This window comes from Microtus oregoni, unplaced genomic scaffold (assembly GCF_018167655.1).
Source record: "Microtus oregoni isolate MIOR12 unplaced genomic scaffold, Mior012 000013F_ref0000133, whole genome shotgun sequence".
Lineage (NCBI taxonomy): Eukaryota > Metazoa > Chordata > Mammalia > Rodentia > Cricetidae > Microtus > Microtus oregoni.
Window position 1 is genome coordinate 33,263,124 of NW_024543072.1, and position 24,725 is coordinate 33,287,848.

Genomic DNA, 24,725 nt, shown 5'->3' on the forward strand with positions numbered 1-24,725 from the left:
CTGAGTGCTGGGATTAAAAGCAAGCACCACTATCGCCTGGCCAAGCCCTGTCTTGTTTATGGTTTAAAAACATACCTTACCTTGACAATAGCGAGATGGCCCAGCAGTTAAGGGTGTTTACTGCTCTCATAGAGGACCTGGATTTGGTTCCCAGCACCTGTGAGACATCTTACAACCTTCTAACTTATGGGCACTGAGGACATATGGTACATATACAAACATAAATGAAGGAGTTGTTAAAAAAAATTGTTACTTATCTTGATTTTTTTCAGTGCATATTTGCTTTGTTTTGAAACAGACTCCCCAACATCTCAGGCTGGCCAGTTCAGCACCTGGAACTTGAAACCCTACTGTCTCCAATTCCTGAGGACTAGGATATAGGCATGCATCATCTCTCCTATTTTATAAGATGCTGAGCACCAAACTGAGGGCTTTATACATACTAGCCTACACTCTACCTGCTGGGCTGCATTCCTAGTCTGAATCTTAAAAGAGGGAAGGGTGGGGGGGAAGGCCTGGAGAACGAAGGAGAAACAGTCTGTGTGACAGAGAGATTGCAAGATCTCCTGTGGGAAGGATAGGTGCCCACGGGACAGCCCTCGAGGTTTGCATTCCTTCTCTCTCACTCTCTAATTTCTTAATTTAATGTATGTTCATGTATGTGTGTGGGCATGCATGTGGAAGTCAGAAGACCACTTGCAGAAGGGAGATTTCCTACTTTCAGCACTTGGGTCTTGGGGATCGAACTCAAGTCATCGACTTGGTGGCAGATGCCTTTACTCACTGAAGCTGGGTGGTGGTGGCGTACGCCTTTAATCCCAGCACTCAGAGGCAGGTAGATCTCTGTGAGTTCGAGGCCAGCCTGGTCTACAAGAGCTAGTTCCAGGACAGGCTCCAAAACTACAGAGAAACCCTGTCTCACAAAAACAAAAACTCACTGAGCCACTTCTCCCACCCTCCCTCTCTGTTCCCTTCCTGGGGCAGTGACCACCAAATTATAACTGGATAGTAGACTTGGGAGACATCTGAACCAGACAGGTTTTCTCCTTCACAATATGACAACTGTTCCTGATCATCAGAAATTAAATTGGGTGGTGTTGACCAAAAGGTGCCTCAGGACTACCAGGAAAAACACACAGTCAGCCACGGCTTTGGGACTGCAGGAATTCGTGAAGGCTTTTCAACACTTTATCAAAATAAGTGTATTAATCAGTATGAAAGAAAATTGATATTTACAACCGGAGAGAGAGCGGGAAAGAGAACTAGACAGTGACCTTAGGATAAGCAGTCTGTCCCTGGGATATGGACAGTCAAGACTAGTGATCCTGCTTTAGCTGGAGAATCCATGCAGACACCTGTTAACAGGACAGGGAGTGGGGACATAGGTACCCCTACACAGTGAGCTAGTTTTTATGCCAGTTTTATGTATGGTGGTTCTTTTTCATTGGCAACACTGGACCGTTTCTAAAGAAACTATAAATCTTGAATAAAGCAGGGTCAGGCCACAGTGGAGAATGCTTGCTGTCTTGCTATGCTATGTAAGTCCAGGATCCAAAGATCCCAAAACCTATGTGGCAGATCTGTTTCCAGTTAAAGCAGAAATGATTGATGGGGGACAGGGCATTTCTAACATGAATCATCCCACTATTTTCTTAAGAGCTCCTGAGAGACCGGTTTATAAGACTGTTAATCAGTATGTTTTGTTTTTTTAAAGACAGGATCTCACTATGTAGCCTTGACTGGCCCACCTTCCTCGGCTCCTGTGGTGGCTCTATGCCTGGTCATAATGGATTTTACATAGAAATATTTCCAGGTATATTTCCTTTAAGTCACATACAAGATGCACATAAATTAACAAAACGGTTCATTTCTTATTCAAGGGTGTTTTCTGACACGGATTTGCGTATGTATCTGTTTTGTTTGTTGAGTGCCGTCAAAACCATCTGTGGGTCAACCTTTATTTTCCATCGGTGTGAACAAGCTTCAGCCTGCACTTCCTGTCCTGTTTCAATTAACTTTGTGTGTGAATTTGGGAGTAATAATACTTTTTGAAACAAGAGCTGAGTATAGGGACTTGAGATACAGAGTAGTTTTAAGCATTAAGAAGTGGGAGAGGACAGGGTGGTGGTGACACACCTTTAATTCTAGGGGTGCAGAGGCAGGAGGATCCCAATGAGTTCGAGGCCAGCCTGGTCTACAGAGCTTGTTCTAAGACAACCAAGGCTACACAGAGAAACCCTATCGCGAAAAAACAAAACAAACAAACGAAGAAGAAAAGAAGATGAGGAGGAGAAGAGAAGAAGGAGAGAATGAAGGGAGGGAGGAACCCAGAAGCGGCCATGAGCCAGCGAGAGGGCAAACATGCCAGGGGGACCCGCGGAGAAGTCAGACCAGGCTACAGGACAAAGGCCATGTGGACTGAACCCAAGCTAGCCTAAGGATGGAAGAAAGCTTTGAAAGCGAGGGTCCTCTACAACCCTGCCCTAATGCGTTAAGCATGGTGAGACAGGAAGAGCGGGGGTGAAATGCGGGGAAGAGAGTATGGTAAGGTTAGCCCACCACAGGAAGGTAGGGAGGAGGGACAAAGGCTAGCCCAGTCTAGACGCCTGACTGAGAAGCTAACCCCACGTGAGACCTTAACCCAGAGCGGCACACTAGGACCCGAGGTCAGATTGCTGGAGAGGAGATCTGCCCCACGGGCTCTGGGCACACTAGGACCCGAGGTCAGATTGCTGGAGAGGAGATCTGCCCCACGGACTCTGGGCACACTAGGACCCGAGGTCAGATTGCTGGAGAGGAGATCTGCTCCCACGGGCTCTGGGCACACTAGGACCCGAGGTCAGATTGCTGGAGAGGAGATCTGCCCCACGGACTCTGGGCACACTAGGACCCGAGGTCAGATTGCTGGAGAGGAGATCTGCCCCACGGACTCTGGGCACACTAGGACCCGAGGTCAGATTGCTGGAGAGGAGATCTGCCCCACGGGTTCTGGGCACACTAGGACCCGAGGTCAGATTGCTGGAGAGGAGATCTGCTCCCACGGGCTGTGGGCCCCCACCCAGCCCCAGCCCCTCTCTTCGGTCCCGGGAGCGCGAGGTTCTTCCGGGAGCTGCATTGCCTAAAGAAAGCAACTCAAGGTCTCTGGACCTCAGTCCCCTCCCGCTGCAAAAAGGCTACCGGCTGCCGACAGTCGGAGTGCTTAAGGGACGGTGCTGAACTGAATATCAAACGGCTTCAGTGCGAAGTGCTTAAAACGTTGGGGTTTCGGGGAAGACCACTGTTCCCATAGCTCCAGACCGAGGCGCGTCCGTTTCCCTCGCCCGCGCTCCGGGAGTCATCGACTCTCTCTCGGCCCGGTTTCCTTCCAAGGCTCCAAAGTGACCCAGGGCCGAGTGGCCCCGGGCGATCCCAGCTCGGCTCGCTGAGGGCGGCGGCGGCGATCGGCTCCGGAGCGGCCGTCTGGGCAGAGGCGCGTCCTCCTTGCTCCCCTTGGCCGGCCGGAAGGGGCTCCAGCCCCGTACCCCGGAACCGAGGTTTCCCGGCCGGGTCAGCGAGAAGGGCCTGAGAGTGGCTGAAGTGAGGCGCAGAGAGAGGTGCTGCTGAGAGCGGCTCGTTGGTCTAGGGGTATGATTCTCGCTTCGGGTGCGAGAGGTCCCGGGTTCAAATCCCGGACGAGCCCTGGTTTTACTTTTCCCACCCTTTGATCTACAGATTAAAGATCAAATTCGGTTTCAGTTTTGGTACGGATCTCACCCAAAGACTCAAGTGAAACTATTCCGGTCCTCGGAGCTCGACTATCCGTCGATTTCGTTTTCGGAGCGCAGGACCAGGTGACCCCAATGTAGGTCAGCAGGGCAGGGTTCTAAAGCACACTATCAGTGCAGAAACCTGCGAGATCCGGACGCTCCCACACGTGACAGGGGCGTCGGGGACTGGCAGAGCGGCGTTCCAGAATCCCTGGAAGCCGCAGCCCCGCTTTACGACAGAGCAGCCTGGGCGCTGTGGTTTAAACCCGGCTGCAAACTACCGAGCACCCCGGGTCCCTGCGCAGGAGTTGAAATCGGAATAGGCGGGGAAGGACATGGTTAGAAAACATTAACGCTCCCACGATATTCCTTTTACTAGATGTTGAATATAAAGTGTGCTTTTGTTTGTTGTTTGAAAGAACAATTTTAGGTTTCTGTTATATTTTGTGTATTTATTTGCTTTTCACCAAAAAAAACTCAAGGGCTCGTCCGGGATTTGAACCCGGGACCTCTCGCACCCTAAGCGAGAATCATACCCCTAGACCAACGAGCCGTTGTGTGACGACTTCTCCTGTCATCATAAAGGTCTATGAAAATATTTAGTCTGGCGCCCCCATGTGGTCATTTTTATATGGAAACGTTTATAGTTTTTGGTTTACATTTTATAGACTTAGTTTTTAATTTTCCTTTTTCTCTGTTTTGTTCCTTAAAAATTAAGTGAACCGGAAAACGCAACGATATCATTACTAGTGTAATACTGATCTATTATTTTGAAAACCCGAACTCTTTGTGGCTAACAAACTGCATGTGACCGTCAATGTCCGAGGGGAAGTGACCCTTACTGAGTCCTCCATGTTTGCATGACAGTATTTCACACTTTCCTATTTTGGTGAAATCGTCCGTTTCTTGCCATTACATATTTTAAAGTACTGATCTTCAAGTCCCAACTTTCCATCCTTGAACTTTTGCTTGAGACTGTTTTGCTTTTGTTTTCAGCTGGAAAACCTGTTCCTTTTTTTTTTTTTTTTTTTTTTTTTTTTGATAAATCCCAGACTCCAACTTTCCTGGGCATGGAAGAATCCGTTTACATATCAAAGCCAATATTTTTCTTGAACATGGTCTCACTATACAGCCTGGAATTTACTATAGAGTTCAAGCTGGCCTGGAACTCACAGAACCCCACCTACTTCTGCCTCCCAACTGCTGTGATTTTTATAATTTTAATTTAATTTACTTAAAAGCATGTTTCACAGCAGCCCTGAATTGCAATCTTGCATCTCATAATTTCTTGGGAGCCAAACACCCAATAACAATTATTAATTCTTAATTTTATTGTGATTGTGGCCTGACTGTCCATTACCTTTGTAAGACAAAGAAATCTCAGGTTGTGTTTTCTCCAGCAGCGCACACCATATACTAAAATTGAAACAGTACGGAGAAGAACACCATGGCCCCTGTGTCCTATTTTCTTTTTTAAATCATAGCTTGTTAACTATATTAAATCTTTAAACACTTCATTGATGCTTATATCAAGGGTAATAGTCAGTAATTTAAGTGACCACCGTTTGCCCCAAATTCCTTCTCAGTATTCCTTTTGTACTCTGAGGAATAGGAATTGAAAATCACCACCCTAGTAAGAAATGACAAATGGGTGTGGGGCTTCCTGCCTAGGCTCATTGTTTCACATGCACGGTGTTCAGCAGTTTACTGCTTGGTTTTTTGCTCGTTCATCCAGCAAACATTTGGACCCTGACATGTGAAATCTTTTTATTTTTTTTCTGGGAGTTGACACCAGAAAACTACAGCGCTGGTATTCTAAGGTGCTCTCTCTGCCCTTTGTTTTGTTTGAAACCGCCCTGACTGCAGTCTTTAATGCTTAGGGCTCAAGGCAAAACTGGTGAGGATACTCTTTAAAATGTTAGTAAGTTCCGGCTGCCAGGATAGTTTACTCATGAAAATCTAACTGGAAAAAAAAAAAAAATGTGTTCCCCAACACCAAAGAAGTCTACACCCTAAATGAAGCAGCGATTACTACTTACGAAGACAACATAATCCCGTCAGATTTTGGATCTTTGATGGCACCGGTCTCCACACACTGAGCATCTACGCCATCCTTTTTTACTGAATTCGCTGTGGCTAGCATGCTCATCTTCTCCCCGCTTTCAGAGCAACACAGTGAAACTCAGAATGCCCTCAGACCTCTAGCAGTCAATCTGGCTTGCCTGGTCTCCTGGGATTACAAGTGTGAGCCACCCTGGCCAGCTAAGGAGTTTATCTTCTACTCTCCAGCACCCCAGATACTAGCCTATCTTATTTATTTTATTTATATATCTATCTTTTCATTCGGTGATGAACAAAACTGACAATAATTAGACTCATAATAGCGGTTGCCTTAGGATGGAAAAGCTTCCTGTCTCGGTGGAAAGAATATGATACTGTTCAGTTTGACACAAACCAGAGTCACCTAGGAAGAGGGACCCTCAGTTTAGGATTGCTTCCATCCGATTGGCCTGTGGGCGTGTCTTAGGGCTTTATCTGATTAATGATTGTTGCGAGGAGGGGCCTAGCCTTCTCTGGGCCATGTCACCCCTGGGCAGGTGCTCCCAGGTGCTCTAAGAAAGCAGGCTAAAGCCAGGCAGTGGGAGCACACGTTTTCAATCCTAGCACATGGGAGGCAAAGGCAGGCAGATTTCTCTGAGTTTGAGGCCAGCCTGGTCCAGGACAGCCAGGGAGGGCTACATAGAGAAACCCTGTCTCAAAAAAACAAAACAAAACAAAACAAAACAAACAAACAAAAAAAAAAAACAGACAAAAGAAAGCAAAATGAACAAGACACCAGGAGCAAGCCACTCAGCACTCCTCCTCCATGGTCACTGCTTCAGCTCCTGCCTTCAGGAGACATGAGTTTGTGCCTTGGCTTCCCTCAGTAGATTGCAGGCTTCTTGGTTAAGGTGCTTATCACAGCAATATAAAACAAACCAGGACAGCCTGTGACCCAGTCTGGGACACATTCTTCCCTAGAATGAGGTCCTTGTGAAACCGGACGTGATGGTTGCAGGGTACATGAAGTTTAAATCTTGAGGAACATTTTGTCCCAGCTACACTGAATGATATACTTGGTGGCAGAACCTTCTGGAAGAAGCCAGGAAGACAGGGAGAATTCTGAGGCCATGGAAAGAAAAAGGAGCCTCTCCAGACTGTGACTTAAACAAGAATTCCAATACCTGGACTTTGTACTAGGAAGGTTGCTTACTGAAGGTCATTTTTTTTCAATTATGTGTATAATGGTTCTTACACTTAAAATATTTTATGTCAAAATAGCAATGAACCAGGCCTGTGACCTTGCATGTGACCTTGGGTAGGGCCTCATTCCTCTTCCAGACATTTGCTGGGGATCTCATAAATTGTTAACTCTGTGGGGTTTTGTTGTTGCTGTTTGGTTGGTTGGTTTTGTTTATAAAAATGTGGGTTTTTAAAATTAGTGTGTGTGTGTGTGTGTGTGTTATGTGCCTGTGAGTTCAGGTGCCCTCAGAGGCCTGAGGTGTGGGATCTGCCTGGTACCTGGAGTTATGAGCTGTTTCCTGTGGGTACTGAGAGTTGAACTTGGATCCTATCTCTTGAGCCCATTACTTAATTAACAATAAAGATACCCTTACTTCCTGTATCTTGGTGATCTGTCAGCTGCTGTATCAATTCTGATCCTGTCAGGAGCACCTCAGGAACACACTGTGGTCTCATTTAGTACCTTCTTTAGCAAGGGCCTGAGATGGCTTGGTAGGTAAGGGTGAAATTACCTGGCGCAAGTGAGAAGGAAGCATGAAACACGCAACAAACCGGCTTAGGAGTTTATTAGAGGAGACGTGTGCTGGTGAAGTCAGTGTGCTGAAGATGGTGCGTCCAGCTTTTAAAGGCTGCCTAGCACATGCGCACAGGGGGTTAATGTAGGTACGTCGTATGCAGGTGACTAATTTCGTGCATGCACGCAAGGCTTACATAGCTGCGTCATACGTAGGTGATGCAACCATGCTGCAAGTGGGTCACACAGGGCCTTTTAAGGTCCCCGGGGCCCTAGGTCTTTTTGCCTCACATACATGGCCCTGGAACCCGGAAGTGCCAGCCATGCTGGTTGGCTAAAATCATAACATTCCTCTCTTTTGTTTATTATAAAAAACTGGGGAGTTTGGGGTCTTTAATGGGTGGGAATGGGGTGGCGTCAGGTCTCTTGTGACTGCTTCCTGCTGATTTTGTGGGCGTCAGAGAGTTGAGGTGCTTGACCACGTACTGGGGTGGCTGATTACTTTCGTGTTTTCCCCCCGTCTCTGTGGAACTTACTAGCTGGTAGCTTGGACCTCACAAGATGCTGGAAAGCCAGAAAATTTTGTCTGGAAAAGTTTTAGATACTGATGATTGAGGAAGAAGAGTTCCAAGATGGAAGATGAGGGGCTTTTGGGAGTGGAGGAGGGAATTTCTCAGGGGTTCCCAAAACCAGATGAGACAGATTTTGGTGGGAGAAGACAGTGGTGGGTGACCTAAAGGTTAGTTTCCTTGACTCACAAATAAGAAACTCAGTGGCCGCTAAAGCGCATATGCAGGGTGCCCAGCCCTGAGTGGTGAGGTCCAGCTTCTTTGGCAGGTATGCTACAGGTGCAAAGGAAGGTCCCAGCTGATGTCCTAGGACCCCAAGGGCATATCCCTCCTTCTCTGTTCCATAGAGAAAGGATGAGTTAAATCTGGGAGATGAAGAGCTGGAGCCTGGATAAGGGCTTGCTGGAGTCTCCGGAAGGGTTTAGTGTAGGCCCATATTTCTACATGGTGTGACAGCCAGGCTCTTGGGCCATAATTTGTACCTAAAGTGGTCACGTGCCCTTCCAGACAGGCTGTCACTACCCTAACGAAAGGTCAGGATGTTGCTCTGCCCCTCCTTCTTAATTTGGAGGATGCCTGAAAAGAGAAGCTAATTCAGCCTACACGACAGAGCTAGCATACCGAGCAGGAAGACGTGACAGCAGGCACAGGTAGATGTGGACAGGACTAAAAGCCATTCACCTGGTTACCTAGGAAACAGAATGCTAATGATTTCCCCCTCAGTTTACATTTTGGTAAAAAGGCTATTTGGAGAATAAATGAAGGGAAAATTTCAGGATGTAAACTCAGGATTTCATGAGGGATCATGAAGAATCTCCCTCCTGATAAAGCCATGTGAGTTGCGTCTTCATTCCCATGCCTCCATGCTGGGCTGGAGAAATAATTTAGGGTCTGGGCTACCACTGGACCATGACCATTTAGTAATGGGATAGGGAAAGGGACTCATGCAGAGAGCCAAGAGCTGCCTCAGATAAGGGGCAGGCAAGGAGAGAAAAAGAGGGGTTCCAGGAACACAGGAAGCCAGCTATTCCTAGGAACAATAAAACCTCTTCTTTTGTAGAATTTAAGGGACTTAATTAGCTTTTTTTCTGTCTAGGGTAATAGCTTTTTGGGTTGGGGTAATAGTTAATCCCAAGTAATAGCCCTTTTTGGACAGGAAATTTAAAAGAGCAGAGGTATCGGTTTTGTCGATCTCCAAGGATGGACTGCAAAGTAAAATATCATCTACGTACTGTATGAGTTTAGACTTGGGGAGAGACAGTGAGAGAAGATGGGAAGCTAAAGCCTGCCCAAACAGGTGTGGGCTGTCCCTGGATCCCTAGTGAAGGATGGTCCAGGTGAGCTGTGTGAAAGGTGAGTGTCAGGGTCAGTCCAGGTGAAGGCAAAGATATTTTGAGATTGAGAGCTGAGAGGAATAGAGAAAAAAAGCATCCTTGAGATCTAGAACTGAGAAGTGGGAGGTTCCTGGGGGGATAATGGGAAGAAGTGTCTAAGGGTTAGGCACTACAGGATGAAGAGGGACTACTGTGGAGTTAATGAGCCAGAGGTCTTGAACCAGGCGATAGGTTCCATTAGGTTTATTTTAACAGCAAATATAAGGGTGTTAAAGGGAGAAGAGGTGGGACAAAGTAGCTTTTTTTCTTAGAAAGTCAGAGATAATAGGCTCAAGTTCCATAAGGCTCTGGAGAGAAAGGGGGTACTGAATTTGGGTAATGTACTTAGTAGGATCTTGTCATTGGATAACAATGGGGGAATGGTGTTTAGCAACAGAAGGTTTTAGGTGTCCCAAACTTGGGGGTCCACCTGAGAGATTGGTAGAGAAAAAGAGCTGGGAGTTTGGGAGGCTAGAAGGAAGAGGAGGGGAGCTTTGGACTAGTCTAGGGTAAGGAGAATGGAAGGAGCAAATGAAATGGAGGCTCCTACTTTTGCTAAAAATCTCTTCTTATAAGAGGTACCGGGCAGGTTGACATGACTAAAAAGGAATGAGTGAGAAAAATACCTCTAAAAACACAGTTAAGTTGTGGGGTCTGCTGAGGTAGATAAAGCTGTTCCCTGACACCAACAAAAGGGACTTTCCCAGATGTTCCCAAGACCAGGAATGATAAGGGAAGAATTAAATGATACTTATTCTGGGCGAGTCTGGTCCATTTAGATAGGTCCAATTGGCTCCCTGGAGCTTATGAAAAAAATGTTTGAAAAGAAGTACATTTCAGACATATTAAAAGCTTATGATTATGATAGTATAGTGTTGGAATAGAAGACAGCGGGGAGGAGGGAGGAAATGAAGGGAGAATTATTAGAAAGTAGAATTATTAGACACCCCAATGCTTTACCTCAAGCAAATCATAAGACATTTGAAACACGGGCCTGGCAGTTCTCAATCCCCAGGTTGCGGGGGGGGGGGGGGGGGGGGGGGGGGGGTAAGGGAGCAGCAAGGACAGCACACAGCACGGATCAGGCGGTCTGTCACCTTGGCTGGTGTGGGAGGGGGCGTGGCTAGCACATGACAGTGATGATTGCGGGCTTTGTCGTTTCTCACATGGTACACCTTAAAAGCCCACTCTAAGACTTCTGCCTGTGGGGTCAAGGGGCCTTTCTCCAAATATCTAAGTTTAGCCTTAATGTTGGGGTAGCACTGAGAAAAAAATGAACCATGAGTAACTGTCTGCCTTCCGTGGTTTCTGGATCTAAGTTAGTACATTGTAACAGAGTTTTAGTGAGGCGTTTCAAAAATGCAGAAGGATTTTATTTGTATCCTGAATAACCTCTGAGAGCTTATCATAGTTTACTGGCTTGAGGAACTTATGGAGATCTGCCAGGAGGCAAGTCAAAAACCGGTCCCTAGTTAAAATCCCACCTGGAGTGTTATAGCCCCAGTGTGGTTCCTGCTCGGGGACTGCATCGGCCCCCAGTGGGTGTATTACATGAATTTGGTGAACCTCATCTACATGTAGTCTGTCCTGCTCCCAAACTCGCCTGTGCTCTTCAGGAAGTAGGTTATTAGATAGGATCATATAAATATCATAAAAGGTGAGATGATAAGACTGGGTAATATATTGAAATTGCTTTATGAAAGAGGTAGAATTAGATGTATAGGTCCCCAGTTTTTGTTCCATATGGGAAGAGTTCTGAGAGGGAGAAGGGGACGTGTACCCTAACCAAATCCATCTATGCCAGCCACCTCTAGCAATGGGAAAACTGCAGCTAGCTTTACTTGGTCAGGGTTGGGTTCTGTAGCAGCACATGAGTGCATGAGAGGAGGGGTGAAAGTGGGTGCTGGAGCCGGGCGGCTGCTGTGGCCTGGCACAGGAGGAGGAATGATCCAGTAGGTGTAGGGGGAGAGCTGAAGAGCGCAGCAGAGGTTGCAGGGGCAGATGCGACAGATGCGAGCAGAGAGAGGTGTCAAGGCAGGTGGTAAGCCAGCAGGTGGTGGAGGAGTGGAAGTAGCTGCCCACTGAGGTCGGGAAGGTGGGGGTTCGTTAGCTGGGTCCAGAGCAGAAGTGGATGGTTCTTCCAGCTCAGATGGCAGAGCCAGGAACATGCGAGCAGGTGAACAACTTGCAAGGACAAGAGGGCTTAGACTTAGAGCTTAGGTAGCAAAAGGCTAGGATATAAGGAAACTCCTTCCATCTGCCTGTGCACTGACAGTAGTTAGAAAGCTCCCATAGAACACCAGGATCAAAGGTGCCATTAGGCGGCCACTTAAAATTGTTATCTAAATGGTAATGAGGCCATTCCACCCCCCACCCCCTCAGCAAAGACAGGGAATTTGTAAGCAGGGCATTAAGGCCTGGGGTTTCAGGGCCTCTAAAAGGCATCCCAGGGGGGAGGTTGGATTGATGGTCTTCGATAGCTGAAACCGTGAAAACCTGCAATAACAGCAATACCACAAGGCTTATAGGAGGACGTCTCCTCTCTATAGGTGCTGTGTAAAACAGCGACACCACAAAGCCTATAGGAAGAGTCACTTCTGCCGGGCGGTGGTGGGGCACGCCTTTAATCCCAGCACTCGGGAGGCAGAGGCAGGCGGATCTCTGTGAGTTCGAGGCCAGCCTGGTCTACAGAGCTAGTTCCAGGACAGGCTCCAAAGCTACAGAGAAACCCTGTCTCGAAAAAAAAAAAAAAAAAAAAAGGAAGAGTCACTTCTCTACAGGTGGGGTGTTGGTGTTGAAGCCTGACTGGCTCTGGTCTGGGCAACTCAGAAGCCAGAGAGGCTAGAAGCAGCTCAGAGCAGTCTCTCATGGTGGGGACCACTTACAAGTGGTCAAAAAAAAAAAAAAAAAAGAAAAGAAAAGAAAAAAAATCCAAGGGACCCGGCGCCCCAAGGTAAACGCACTGCCCAGCGTGTGCAGTGCTATCACGGGAGGACCACCCTGGGTTGTCTGATCACGTTTTTTAGCTATGGGAAGCAACCAGAGATGAATGTCAGCGAAGGGCTCAACTGTAGCCGTGAAGGCCATGGTTGGGGGCTTTCTCCCATTTTTAGGAACGCAAGAAGATTGGTGGGAGCTCAATGGTCAATTCCTCGGGTTCAAAGAAACAGTTAAGCTGACCAGAATGGGGAAATTCACCAACTGAAGCCGATGCTGTGCATAGAGGTCACAATCAGGCAGCTGGAAAATGTGTTTGTTGTGGAAAAATACCCGGTTCCCGATCCCGACCCCGAGAGGGGGCGGGAGAGCCTCCGAAGTCTCAGGCACCAATGAAATTACCTGGCGTGAGTGAGAAGGAAACACGAAACTCACAACAAACCTGCTTAGGAGTGTATTAGAGATGTGTGCAGGCCTGGGGAAGTCAGTGTGCAGAAAGAGAGAGAGGGCTGAAGATGGCGCGTCCAGCTTTTAAAGGCTGCCTAGCGCACGTGCACAGAAGGATGACATAGTTATACACAGATGACAGAACTCACACATGTGCACAAGGACTTACGTAGCTACGTCATATATAGGTGATGCAACCATGCCACACGTGGGTCACACAGGGCCTTTTAAGGCCCCCTAGCGGCTAGGTATTTTTGCCTGAGGGCTTGTCCGCACATGAGTGGCCCTGGAACGCAGAAGTGCCAGCCATGCTGGTTGGCTAAAATCATAACAAAGGATGCTTGCCACCAAGCCTGACTGAGATCAATGCCCTGAACTCACGAGGTAGGAGGGAACTAACTCCCTTGGAGTCATCCTCACTTCCACATGTGCCTCCCTACACACGAAAAATAAATGCGTGTAACTTCTTTAAAAAGTTAACTTTCTTGCAGGGCTGCAGTGGCACATGCCTTTAATGCCAGCACTTGGGAGGCAGAGGCAGGAGGATCTCTGTGAGTTTGAGTCCTGCCTGGTCTACAAAGCGAGTTCCAGGACAACCAGAGCTAAACATTGAAACCTTGTCTTGGAAAAACTAAAACAAAACAAAACAAAAGTTAATTTCTTTACAATCTCTTGAAGATAACTTCCAAAACAAACTAAAATCTTATCTGTAACTGTCTTAAATTCAATGAAGGGAGGCTCTCTTGGAGAAGCATGCCTGGGTCTTTCTTCCCCACATCACCCCCTCCTAAAATCTAACTTCAGCCATCTTTCCACAAACTCAAGCTCCTAGTTGTTCAGGGTTCTTTTTGTGAAATTCTTTGCTGTGGTGAAGCCAAGGATCCAGTTTTACCTGAGTGAGATAAAAGGGACGCCCTCGGGCTGCAGTGGGTGACACACACAGCCGTGCTCTGTCCCTTCCGCTATTCACATTTCTCCTGTAATAATTACCACTTCCCCGAGGACCTCTATTCCCTCTATTCCCAGAATTTTCTGTCTTTAGGCTCAGAGAGAAATGAAAACCTTGGTTTCCAGATTTTCAAATTTCTGGGTAAGAATTATTTTATTATGGCATTCTTTCTACAAGACAGGTCAATGAAACTAGTTTTGCATAAGGGAACCTTTCTCAGTGTAGCCTGGCGACTTAGTTACCTTTCTACTGCGGGGAAGAGACACCAAGGTAACTTATGGAAGAAAGCATTTATCAGGGTTTACAGTTCCAAAGGTTTGGGGAGCATGGCAGCAGGCAGGCAAGCATGGTATTGTATGTAGCAATAGCTATATATGTATGTAGCAGTAGGGAGGGAGGGAGGGAGAGAGAGAGAGAAAGAGAAAGAGAGAGAGAGAGAGAGAGAGAGAGAGAGAGAGAGAGCACTAGCTGGGAATAGCATGGGGTTTTGAAGCCTCAAGGCCCATCCCCAGTGTCACACCTCCTTCAATAAGGCCACACCTCCTAATCCTTCCCAAATAGTTCCACCAAGTTTTCAAATATATGGGCCTATGGGGGCCATTCTCATCCACACCACCTCTCCTTGTTTGTTTTTCAGAACAGGGTTTCTTTTTGTGTAGCCCTGGATGTTCTGAAACTCATTCTGTAGACCAGGCTGACTTCAAACTCACAGAGATCTGCTTGCCTCTGCCTTCAAAGTGCTTGGCATACACCACTGCCATCCAGCAGATTCATGATTTTTTTTAAAAAAATGTTTTTATCTATTTATTTAATGTGTGTGTGTGTGTGTGTGAGAGAGAGAGAGAGAGAGAGAGAGAGAGAGAGAGAGAGGTGGTTTGAAAGAAAATGGCCCCCAAAAGGAGTGGCACTATTATGTGTGGCCTTGTTGAAGGAAATGTATCACTATGGAAGTAGGTTTTGAGGGCTCATACATGCTCAAGCCACACCAGCGTCTCAGAATACTTCCTGTTGCCTGCCTCTCAAGATGGAGGACTCTCAGTTCCAGCACCATGTCTGCCTGCCTGCTGCTATGATGATAATGGACTAAACCTCTGAAACTATAAGTGAGCCACCCCATTAAATGTTCTCCTTTATAAGAGCAGCTGTGGTCATGGTGTCTCTTCATAGCAATAGAAACCCTAAGATGGTGTGCTACAGTGTCCGTGTGGTGACCACAGGACAGCTTGTCATCCTCTTCTACCATGTCAGTTCCAGGGACTGACGTCAAGTCATCAGGCCTGGTGGCAAGGTCTTTACTGGGTGACCCATCATACAGGTTCTTGGACTCATCATTGGGTCTAATTGTTGACCAAAAATGTTCAGAACATTTTTCTGCTCCCACCCACATATTGCAGTATTTTTCTTTCTAGGGGTAACATTTTATTTTTAGTTTAAGTACACTTTTAGACGACATACACGTTATGTTTCTCATATATATATATGTGTGTGTGTGTGTGTGTGTGTGTGTATCACACTATAATATAAATACTACTCTAAATAATCACAGTCAAAAGTAAGGAAGCGCTCAAGATGACATCAGTCTCATTTGACTAGGGCTCGGTGCTGTATGATGACAAGCAGCATCCAGTTATGGTGACAGGCAATAGAGCCAATGTAATTGCTCAATTTGTTAGCATTTTTCCATTTCTAAACCACCCTTAAGGAAAATCCTGTCTGGAGTCGTGTGGTCCAGAACAGCAACTGAGCCATCTGGATTCGTGTTTTTAGCCATTAAAAAAGAACTAGTAGTTATAGAAATTGACCAGGATGTGCTCGATTTGTTCTGTAGCCCAGGTCATACAGGGCTTTAGTTTTTTCTTGCTTTTGACCTTCAGTTTGCCTTTGAGGGAGTGAACACCATCTTTGCTATGTACTTGTTTAGGCTTTCAGTGTCTTTCGTGAAGTCAGTTTCCTGTCAATGATGGATTTCCTGTCATTACTGTGCTTTTGGTACCTTTGTCCTCCGAGCCTCATTGGAAGCATTTCCACCGGTGACCAAATCATTGATGATGTCACTTTCTATCCCACGGTCCCTCTAGCCCTCTACCATGAGGCACAGCCTGGCTGAAACCTCCTGGATCATGGTGATGTCAGATACCAGATACTAGCAGATGACCAAGATGGCGGCTGTGGCCTGAGGTGCTCACCTGGAGGAAGTAGCTGGCTGAAACTGATCTTAAAGACAAGACGGACAGGCTAAAAATTACAACTCTTTTTCTTGATTATATTTCCTACTTGATCTTTAGGATATTGTATCAATCTTTTTTTCTGAACCCCTTCTCAAACGCTGCCTTCCTCTCCACCCCCATGTGATACCTATGTCACATTCTTGTGCATGTACATGGCTCTCTCATCCCTCTCTCTCTCTTCTGAGACAGGCTCTCCCTATGCAATCCTGACTGACATGGAACGCACTGTGAAGAACAGGCAGGCCTCGAACTCACAAAAAACCTGTTGTAGAGTATTTAATTATGTAAGGATGTGTTACATTCATTAAAGCTGCATTTGTTTCATTATGAAAAGATGGGTTGCTGTTTCTCTTTGCCTTCCTGAGGTACCTGATTGGTTTAATAGAAAGCTGAATGGCCAATAGCTAGGTGGAAGAGGGTTAGGTGAGGCCGGTAGGCAGAGAGAACAAATAGGAGGAGGGATTGAGAAAGAGAAGAGAATGAGGGAGAAAGAGAGGGACATGCCTGGGGCCAGCCAGCCAGCCAGCTGTAGACAGGCAGACGTGGAAGAAGCAGGAAAAGTAGGTTAGAAAGAAAAGGTAAAAAGTCCTGAGGCAAAAGGTAGATAGAAACAGGCTTGTTGGCTGAGACTGTTCATTCGTTCCCAGCTGCCTAGACCCGAAATAATCACTCAGAAACTATTTTAATTGTAATACTGTTTGGCCAACAGCTTAAGCATATATCTAGCTAGCTCTTAGATTTTAAACCAACCCATCTCTATTAATCTGTGCATCACCATGAGGTCGTGGCCTACCAGCAAGGTTCTGGCATCTGTCTCCTCCAGGGGCTACATGGCATCTCATTGGCTCCGCCTACTTTCTCTCTATATCTCTGTTCGGAGTTCCCACCTGGCTTTCCTCAATTAAGCAACTAGCTGAGAGCAGCTTTTTTTTTTTTTTTTTTTTTTTTTTGTTATTAACCAATGGCAAGAAAACATATTATAGCATACAGAGGGGAATCCCACAGCACAGGTTAATTTAAAAGAACCAGCCAGAAACAAGCTTAAGCTAGGCTGAACATTCATAACTAATAAGACGTCTCTGTGTGGTGATCTAGAAGCTGGTTGGTGGCTCAAAAGAAAACTACAAAGAACACCTGCCTCTGCCTCCTGAGTGATAGAATTTAAGGGGAGTGCTCCCCTTCCCCCAACATGGGATTTAAGGGGAGTGCTCCCTGTCCCCCAGCATGGGGCACCTGCTTCAGAGTCTCTGTCACTTTGTCATTCCTGTCTCTCTCTACTCCCTGCAGAATGACTTAAGGCCTTCAGAATATCACCACTGCACACCCTCTTGGCACTCTTTCTTTCCTTTTCTCTCCCTCAACCTGGAAGCTGTTACACACCTGATACACTTTCCTGTCCTCTAACCTGGAAGCTGTTACACACCTGATACACTTTCCTGTCCTCTAACCTGGAAGCTGTTACAAACCTGATACACTTTTCTCTCCTTCAACCTGGAAGCTGTTACACACCTGATACACTTTCCTGTCCTCTAACCTGGAAGCTGTTACACACCTGATACACTTTCCTGTCCTCTAACTTGACTTTTCCTATTATGTTTTTGTTTTATTTTTTGAGAAAGAGCCTCACAGTGTCATCTACACTGTGGCTCAGGCTGGCTTAGAACTCCTGAAGCAGCCTAGTTTGGCTTCAAACTTGAAACAATCTTTCTCAGACTCATTCTTCACAGCTTGGCCTTTCTGTTTCTCTAGTGAACTTTTATTCATGAAAAGTCCACCTCAAATACACCATCCACAAATCCTTCCCAGAGCCCTCTTGGCCAAGTGGGTCTATGTTGAAATCCATGACAAGCATGCATGTCTTTGAGAACCACTCTTCCCAAGCCTCAGGTGTCAGCTTTACTTGACTTTCTCTTCGAGATTTGCCTTGAGGAGAATGTGGTGGCACATGCCTTCAACTCCAGCATTCAGGACCTTTAATTCCAGCAGGCAGGAGGCAGAAACAGGCAGATCTCTCTCTGTATTAGAGGTCAACCTGGCAAGTTCCAGGCCAGCAAAGACAATGAGACCCTGCCTCAAAGAAACAACAAAATCCCAAAGAATTGTTTGAAACATTGAGTATCAGTTTGCCTAGTCTACCAGACAGGTGTTGCTTAAGAGTGAAGTCTAGGGGCTGCGCATCTACAGCTCAATGAACAGGACACCTATTGGGAGAACCTTCTGACAGAAAAGGCAGACTAGCTGGGGTATGCTTTCCTGGTTTTTCTCTAATTGCCTGGGAATTGGGAATTTGCTCTACTGCATGGTTATGCAGCTAGACCACCAAAGACATCAGAGAGACGCTGTTAACACTAGCTTTTGATGTTGGTACACACCTTTGGCAGGAGGCTGTGAGTTCGAGGCCAGCCTGGTTTACACAGAGAAACCTTGTCTGGGGGTGGGGGAGGGCAAAACAAAAAAATTCCCAAAACCAAAACAAACTAAAACAAAAAAGCTGGCTTTTGTCAAAACCCTGAAACGAAAGGTTGCAGTTTGGGCTCTTGCTCCATGTTCTACCACTGGTTCCTGTCTAAAATTCGTTCTCCTCCCGACTCCTGCATTTTCCTGTTCTTCCTTTGCTCTCATCTGTTTTGTGTTCCGGTCCCTCCATTTTCCCCCTCTGAAGGCCATTCATTCTCAGAGTCCTCCCACTCTTCAGGATGTGTATGCAGCAGTCCCTGTTCCAGACTAAGGAAGTTCAGAATCAAGGTGAGGAGCTTCTCCAACTCCTAACTTTTCTTGTACAGGCAGAGGGACATTGGTATGCTAAACAAACAGCACCTACACAGGTGTTCACTGGTGATCGAGCCGGCAGGAAAGAGTTTCAGCTCCCATTCCTTCCCAGGCCTTTGAAAACCCAAAGAGGTAAGGGCAAGGTGGAGACTTCTCAGGTTGCAACACAAACGATCAGGTAAAAACAGACCCTGGGCGAAGGTAGAAGCGATGGTGGCTCCTTTTCTGTCTGGACCACTGCATGTAAGTCTCTCCTCAGCTCACTCACCTCTCCCACCCCCTCCCCCACCCAGGAGTATCCAAGCAGATCCTAGTTAGAGATGAGATCAGGACTTGGAAAATTACCACCCGGAGGAAAATGAAGAGAACTGTGGGGCTGACTCCAAGCGAGAAGGGCAGACCCTGGCGGCGGCGGGCCGGTGGTGAGCCCAGGGCCAGCCACGCAAGCAGGATCAACGTCGGGCGGCTGCAGAGGCGCAGTACGAGGGTACGCCGAACGGACACACCAAGGGTGGGACCCGGGGGACGGGGCCTTTCTCGAGGAGGGGCTGGCGGGCTCTCGAGTTGTCCAATGGTTCCCTTCACGGGTTGTCCGGAAGACCAATGAGCGGGCAGCGGGGCGGGCACAGGGGCTGGGGCTGGGCGGTGGGCTGGCGGGTGACCACTGGGGGCCGGGAGCGGGGAGCAGTGGCGTGGAGCTGTCCTCGCGCTCGCACCCGGGACCCGGAGCTGCGGGGTTTGAGATCGGCGAGCCGACCGCTGCGGGGACCCGGGCCGAACGGAGCGGCGGGAGTAGGATGGCAGAGACCGTCGGAGCCGTGGCTCTGATTGTAGCCCCGGCCCGCCGGCGCTGCCTGTGGTCGGTGCTGGCCGCGATGCTCGGGCTGTGTGAGTGCTGCGGGGCCGGGCCGGGCCGGGGCCGGGAGGGGGGCTCCGCGGCCGTGCGCGCGCTCGGGGCGCCGCGGAGGGGAGGGGGCGCGGTCTGCGCGCTCCGGGGCTCGGGCATGCCGCCCGGGGAGCGCGGCCGGGAGGCGAGCAACCTCTTTCTTTGGATCCCTGAACGTGGAGGAGGAGGGGGCTCCGTTGCCTTGCAGCTTCCCGGGGGGTAGTCCCGGGAGCTTACTTACGGCCGGTCCCCTGCCGTCACCTCCTGGTGATTCTGGGTCTCCCGAGGCCTCCTGGGAATCCGACTCTGGAATTAGGATTCTCCACCTTTGGGAGATGGCGGAAGGTTGCAGGACTTTTCATCTATGGGGCCTTTGTTGGTTTATTTCCTTGTTTAAGCCAGTGGTTTTCTTTTACCTGGTAAGATCCATTCTTACGCTTCCGTGGTAGAAAAAAAAACCCTGAGAATCCCATTTGTCTCACCTCTGGGGTCTGAAATCCCAGAGAAGAAATTTATGTTAGTTCTGAAGTAGAATGCAAAGGCTTAAAAGAATTTAGTTGAATTCGTGTTAATGCCAAACATGAATTCGTATTAGTGCCAAACATTGGCACCATAATTAGACAAGACATAGAACATTTACAAAGCATACTTTTACTTTGATTTAAATAACCCCCCTCCCGGCCCCTTACCAAATAACCAGACTCAAGTTTTTGATAAAGGGCTCCGGCTCCGTTTATGTGGATTGGATGAGCAGTTTTATGGGGCGTCTGAAGTAGTGTCTGCCTCAGGACTGTGTGTGTGTGTGTTGTTCAAAGCAAAGTACTTGTTTCTGTCTCAGAATTCGGTTAAATAGTGATTACAGAGAGCCAACTGCTAAGGAAACACGGGGGGGGGTCCCCGATTTCTTTTGTTGTGCAAAATGTAACTTGTTCAATGTCCATTACTCAGTTTCTTTCTTGTAAGAGTTCCGAATGTAGTAAGTCCTATTTGGAACCAGAGATATAGGTGAGAGTCTGTTGGATTACCAACTTTCATTTAAACTAGTTGTTAATAGTGTAGATGTGAAAACAGACAGGTTCACTTTCTGTGTTAGATGGGTTAGATGGGGATCTCTTCTGTGTTTTTTTTTTTTTTTTTTTTTTTTTAGAAGCCAGTTATGGTGGCTTACACCTTAAAATCCCAGCACTTGAGGGGCAGGAGACAGGAGGATTGCCATGAATTTGAGGCCAGTCTGGGCTGATTTGAGGGTACTACTCATTAGGGTTCATCTTTTACAAAAAGTTCTTTTGAGATATCACCTCGTGTTATTCAGGCTGGCCTTGAACTTGGTATCTTCCTGCTGCTACCTCCTTGGGCTCCTGGGGTCTGCAGGACGGAGACCAAGAAGTGGTAGATTAAAGGTGTTTACCACACCCTACTGTTGTGGTCTGGAGATTACTTTCACGTGTCCTGGACTGACCTCCAGCTCCAGGGCTCAAGCTGTCCTGCCTCAGCCTCCAGGCACCTGGGACTACAGGAGCAGCATCACGTTCATCCGGAACAGCTTCTCAAATTCTGTCCAGTTACTTAGCAAATATCTGTCTAAGCACTTGTTAGGCAGTAAGTACCTAAAACTCTCACAGAACGTGAGGTCACAGTTTTGTTTTTTATTTGTTTGTTTTTCAAGACAGGGTTTCTCTGTAGCTTTGGAGCCTATCCTGGAACTAGCTGTTGTAGACCAGGCTGGACTTGAACTCACAGAAATCCGCCTGCCTTTGCCTCCCGAGTGCTGAGATTAAAGGCATGCGCCACCACTGCCGGGATAAGAGGTCATAGTCTTTTACCTAAGATGCCAGATTATTAAGAAGTAAAAACAGTCAAATCAATTAAAGACAAAAAAAAAAAATTGAAAGTGGAGATTTATTCAATGTGGCCACTTTGGAAAGACCAGAGATCCGGTGATCAGTGGAGTTGCCAGCCCACCCCTCAGGGTCCTGAAAGTTTGAAGTTTAAATAGAGGGCTAGAGGTATATATGCAAGTCTAAGCGGCCAGGTCAAGGTATGGGTTCACCCACTACAGACCCATCATTATCCGGGCTTCCCTCGCTCCAGCAAGGTGGTCCAACAACTTGTTAGTGTTGCAAGGTGCTGACGGTAACATTTTAGCGACAGAGATACAGCCTGGAGACTTGATTGGGTTCTTTTCCTGGACTGAAGCTTGCAGAGGCCTGCCATTGAATAAGTAGATTGAACTCTACAGATAACCAGTGTTGTCACCTGGGGTCATATTTCTTGCATCAAAACTCCCAGCCCCAGTCCCTTTTCTCCTTCCTTTTTCCCCTCAGCAGTCACATCCTTGCTATATGCCTACACATTTAGGCTAATGTTAGAAGGAAAGAACCCGGCCTTAGAAGTTAGAGTACATTAAACACGCACACGTGCACAGCCAGGACTCTTGCCTGCTGGGAGCACGGGTCACGGGGTGAGATGTTTACGAACCTACTGACCCCGTTATGCGCTCATCCGCATTGGTCCGGTTTGTGTTCTTTCCGCTGTTTACAGCTGAAAATTATCTTTTCCATGTTTATTCTTGGCTTTCCCACTAATGATGATATAAATCACCATGGAGGCTGAAGTAGAAGAAAGTCGGAAAGCCCAATTACTAGATGCTGATGATTTACTGATTTCCTTGGAGCACTGCTTGTCCTACCTATTTGCCAAAGGTGACTTCACTTGCTACCTGAAACAAAAGGACCTGGAGGGATAGCTGAAACAAGGGGTTGTTGCCCTTAGCAACCCACTAACTGCCGGTGTGCTTCTGTAAAATCCTGCTCGATTGCCCACCCCACCTGTGGTTGTAGAGTATTAAATGAGAATACGAACTGGACCTGGGGTGGAGGCCTTTCAGGAACTCTCCTGGCTTCAGTCCACCAGTGGCAGCTCCTCGCTTCCACCCTCACTGGTCTTGTGTGCTTATTGCAGAAGGATTCCCGCAGCAAGGCCTAGGAAAGTGCCCGGACCACTTGGGCAGTGTCCCAGGGATCCAGTACTGTCGGGTGCATTCATTGGTTAGCACGCTGGCTTGACTTATTTCGCAAGTTGAAGTTTGTTACCCAAAAGGTTGAAGTAAAGGAACTTTTGAATTTTAATCTTCTGTTTAATTCGTTTACATATATTTGTTTGAGACAGGGTCTCACCCTGTATATAGTTCAGGCCGACTTCAGTCTCACTGTGTAGCTCAGCCTGGCCTTGAACTCACAGTAATCCTCCTGTGTTGGCCTCTTCTGAGTGTTGGATTACTTGTATGAGTCAGCACTTTTGACTTGAGTTTTAAAATCACAGTTAAAGCTTTCTAAGGTTGTAAAGTATGTAGATAATGTACCTTAAACAAAATGTTGAAATTGGGGTCTAAAATTCTGTGTATCAGGTACTTCTTGCCTATAAAAAAAAACCACGAACTGCCCACTGACACCCTGGCAAGCCCCAGGGGAGTACAGAGTCCTTATGCAGCCACTTCTTCCAGTCTACCTTTCTGTAGTCATCTGTCGGCCCCTCACACCGTGACCCCTCACCTACAGGAGTCCCTGCTTTCCTGAGGTCCTGCTCCCCTCAGGCTCTTTCCTCCTACCCTGGCCTCCTCTCTTCCCCTTCTTATGTCTCTGACTGTCACCATTACCAGAAAGCACCCCATCTTCAGAATGTCACCCCGCTCTTCAGTGCCCTCTCCCAAGCCCACCGCAAGTTGCTGGAGCTCATCAAGACTGTGGTCTTGCTCCCCACCACCGTGCCCCGCCCCCTCGGTGTCTTAGTCACTTCCTGGCTGCTGCTCCCCTCTCCAGCTATCCGCAGCCCATTGTTGGAATCATTTCCTGGCAAACACTCTTCCCTTTCCAGCACTCTGGCCCTTCCTTGTGTGCACCTGGCAGCCCCTCAAGTCTGCGAGAACTCCACCGCTGCCTTGCGTCTGCTCTTGCGTCGGCTGCTGTATCAGTGCCCCTCTTCCAGCTCTTTCTTCCTGTTTTACAGGACAGGCGTGCTGTAGAATTCGTCTTGTTAAGAAGCCTGACTTTGCCTTCATAGTGTCTGTGCTCCATTTAATAATGACTGAGTCTTGTCATCTGGAAGTTTTGGAATTTGACGTTTACATTGAGAGTCTTTTATTCCCCCTAGCTTTCTTTCTCTTCCTACTCTTCTCTTCAGTCCCGGGTTTCGGGTGCTTTGTTTCCAGCCTTTCCCTCTGGTCTGTGTTCTCTCCAGCAAATGCCAGGGGGGAACCAAGATAGACAGCATCAGAGCTTTCTGGGCATGGAGGTTCACCCATGAATTCCCTCCTGATGAATGGAGCTCCCACAAGCATGCATGCTGAGAAGGGAGGCTGGACAGTCTCAACTCCTGCTGGCAGAGACTGCTGCACAGGGCTGCCCTGCGAACCTTGACCTGTTAATGGCACTGTCTGGGCGCACAGGCACGAAGCTAGGGCAGTGCTTCTCAACCTTCTAATTACTGCTGCGACTGTTTAATACAGTTCCTCATGTCATGGTGACCCCCCACCATAAAATTATTTTCGTTGCTACTTTATAGTTATAATTTCCCTACTGTTATGAATTGTAATGTAAATATCTGATATGCAGGATGTCTGATATGTGACCCCTGTGAAAGGCTGTTGGGGTCCTGACCCACAGGTTGAGAACCACTGAACTGGGGATGAGGTTGCCCAAGGCCCAAACTTACAAAAGCCCCAGGAAAGGCTAAGGATGCCTAGGTCCTGTCAGTGCTTAGAGACAATTTGGGCAGAAAAGTAGTGCACATAAAATAAGTGGGACCAAGATTTTACACTTGTTACTAATTATGGTAATTCTTCAGAAAAAAGAGAACCTAAAAGCCTTTTATGAAGGTAGAGTACACAGCAGTGAGTTTCACCATAATGCTTCAGTGTATATGTGTCACAAATGTTCTGTTTCCGTTTTCCCTGCTACTGTCTCCTGATAAATAATTCCTTAGGGGATAAGTGCTGTCCAGTGGGACCGGACCTAAGTGCCCTGATGT

At 47.4% G+C, this 24,725-nt stretch overlaps 1 protein-coding gene and 2 non-coding genes across 4 annotated transcripts in view; 2 read left to right on the top strand and 1 right to left on the bottom strand.

Moving 5' to 3' along the window:
- Nucleotides 1–3,607: 3,607 nt before the first annotated feature.
- Trnap-cgg lies at nucleotides 3,608–3,679 on the top strand. The gene has a single exon. It is a non-coding gene; the product is annotated as a tRNA-Pro (tRNA).
- Nucleotides 3,680–4,227: 548 nt separating this feature from the next.
- Nucleotides 4,228–4,299, bottom strand: Trnap-agg. The gene has a single exon. It is a non-coding gene; the product is annotated as a tRNA-Pro (tRNA).
- Nucleotides 4,300–19,467: 15,168 nt separating this feature from the next.
- Nucleotides 19,468–24,725, top strand: part of Mpzl1 (myelin protein zero like 1) — a 43,022-nt gene continuing 37,764 nt past the window's right edge. For both annotated transcript variants that reach the window (XM_041662634.1, XM_041662635.1), the window contains exon 1: nucleotides 19,468–19,702. In XM_041662634.1, the coding sequence (XP_041518568.1) occupies nucleotides 19,612–19,702 (91 nt within the window). In that variant the 5' untranslated portion in view covers nucleotides 19,468–19,611. The remainder of the gene's footprint in view (nucleotides 19,703–24,725) is intronic.